The sequence below is a fragment of the Macaca thibetana genome, chromosome 9 (assembly GCF_024542745.1).
Source record: "Macaca thibetana thibetana isolate TM-01 chromosome 9, ASM2454274v1, whole genome shotgun sequence".
Lineage (NCBI taxonomy): Eukaryota > Metazoa > Chordata > Mammalia > Primates > Cercopithecidae > Macaca > Macaca thibetana.
Genome location: NC_065586.1, coordinates 125,900,820 through 125,903,319, shown reverse-complemented (window position 1 = coordinate 125,903,319; position 2,500 = coordinate 125,900,820). Strand labels below are relative to the sequence as shown.

Here is a 2,500-nt window from a genome sequence, read left to right as displayed (position 1 = left end):
AAAGGTAATACTTGATCTAATCCTTTTTGGGCCAAGTCGCTCGGCGAGGCCTGGCGACTGCGGCCCGAACTCTGCTTTTGCCTGACACCCTGGCCTGGGCCTGGGCAGAGACATGACAAATTGTCCCCCAAGTCAACGCTGACAGCTTCTGATGATTAATGGTCTGATTATGAAGTGGTTTTACACATATAGAATTTACATCACAGAGAGTTAGAAATTTTGCCATGTCACATACGCCGAGGCATTTTGAAGAGCTTTACTATTTGCAAAGAAAAAAGAGGGCAAAATCCCAGCAAAAGCCATGTCATGTAAAATCAATACATCGGATCAATGCTTTATTAACAAGAAAATGTCTTACTTCACATTCCTGTGCGGACCTTTGTCTCCGGGATGTATGATGGAATGTCAAATCATATTGTGGTCCTCAACTTTCGGGCGCATTATCGAGTGTATGTGCGAGGCTTCCTGCGCTGCTTACAAGATGCGCCAGCACCCAGGCACTCACGGTGACCAATTATTTTGGAGCCACTTGCAAAGGCGACCCCCTAGCCGTCCTCTCCGGAAGCCGCAGTCTTGGTGTCCCCCCCGCACCTCGCAGACCTGCTGAGTTGGGGGGTGTTAATCATCAAATTACTAATGAGTGATGGCCCAAATTGCAGGCAGAGTAATGAATAGATGGTGGCAGGTCTTATTAGTCTCCGAAAAACCTCTGATTAATGTTGTGCCACGCACCGTGGAGTGACTCCACGGAAAATGCCATCTACATCAAGAAGTAATGTACTCTAATAAGTATTTTCATCTTAACTCGTGTCCCCGGGCCTCCAGGCTCAGTTTTTGTTGGAGTCAGGCAGAGCCATAATAAAGCCCGATGGCTCCTTATAAAGCTTGTTAAACACAGTGTGTGCAGTCGGACGGAGTCCCGGCCGTGATTCATGCAGTGTACACAGCGCATGTGCCGCTGATTTATGGCCGCGCACAGTTCATAGTCAAAATTACAATTTGAGGGATAAAAAGATTAATTACTGTTTGTGGCCAGCAATTTCGTGAGGCTGGTGGATTGCAGCTGTAGAATGATAGTGCTCTACATCAGTTTGTAGGCAGCCATTCACAGATTATTAAAGCTTTGCAAGAATAAGTGCTCCTCCTGCCTGGTTTGTACTCAGGCAATATGCTAGACAAAAAAGGACCACAGGGATAAATCTGAGGCTAGCAATAGCTGGACATATGTCATAATTGCCAGTTTCCCATAAATCCCTGGCCAGTGTGGAAGGCACCGTGTGATGCAGACATCACATCGTGATGGTGGTGATTGCTATATATGGCCCCAAGACCTGTAACTTTGTGACTGCACTACCAATTTTACAATATATTGAGTCACCCTTTGACTTTCTTCCCGTCTAATTATAGATCAGAAATAATCGTTGCTTTTATGTGCAAAAGAAAGGGGGAAAATCTATTCCTTAAGACATAGCTAGCATTCAGGGGTGCTTGCCTTGGAGAGCATCAGAGCAGGAGAACTACACATTTATTTGTAAGTGTGCAATAAACGAGTAATGGATGACATAAAAGTAATTAACCTGATCTACATTTCTGTGTCCTGTTGCAGCCCTTAATGAACCAACCATAGATTACGGCTTTCAGAGGTTGCAGAAAGTGATCCCAAGACATCCGGGTGATCCCGAAAGGTTACCCAAGGTTAGTAAAAGAGCAAGTGGCACCCTGCTCATGGTGGGGTCGCCACTGGGCTGGTTCTGGTTTGGGGGCAGCAGGTGCTCTGGGAAGGGGGATTGCTGATGCCCCAAATTCTGTGCCCACCACAGGGCTGACAGGTGTGAGGAGCCACCCAGGCCTGCATCTGACCAGCTTCAGAGGTGGGCGAAGGGTGAGAGAAGGGGTAGACGGCTCAAGTTTTACATCTCATCTCCAGAGGATCATCTTTTTAAGGGAAGCAAAGAACAGCTTTTCTGATAACAAATATTTTGGATTCTGCGAGGGGGACATAAACTTCCGCGTAATGAAATAGTTCAATTAAACATTTTCCACTCCAGTGGCCTGCCCTGATTTCCATCTAAGCAGCCCCAGTCTGATCTGTGATTACTTGACTCTTGTTTTCCTTTCATTTTCTAAAGCTCGATTCAGTTTAATCTTTTGTTTACAAAGCTTTTGTTATAAGTCCCTGACTTAGCAGGCTAACAAATGAAGTCCACATATTAATATCTAGAGGGACTTTCCATTTAAATTCAACAAAGACAAAAGCTGCCCGTGTTGTTTATGCACACGCCACATATCACAGAAATTTCATTTTGATGTATAACATTAAAGATAAGTCAAGCTTATAATTTTTCCTTTCCTTTGATATAATTTTGTCTCTTTCTCTCTTTAGAAGCCCTCTCTGATTTCCAAGGCAGAGTTGAAAATGCAAAATGAAAAATGAAGTCATAACATTATGGCTGATTGTTTTACATTCCATCCCTGTGTGTACCAAGTCTTGACCACCTCT

General features: G+C 44.4%; 1 protein-coding gene across 12 annotated transcripts in view; it reads left to right on the top strand.

Moving 5' to 3' along the window:
* EBF3 (EBF transcription factor 3) overlaps positions 1 to 2,500 on the top strand; it is a 129,071-nt gene that overhangs the window by 114,232 nt on the left and 12,339 nt on the right. For all 12 annotated transcript variants that reach the window (XM_050804461.1, XM_050804459.1, XM_050804460.1 and 9 more), the window contains one exon: positions 1,607 to 1,695. In XM_050804461.1, coding sequence (XP_050660418.1) covers positions 1,607 to 1,695 — 89 coding nt within the window. The remainder of the gene's footprint in view (positions 1 to 1,606; positions 1,696 to 2,500) is intronic.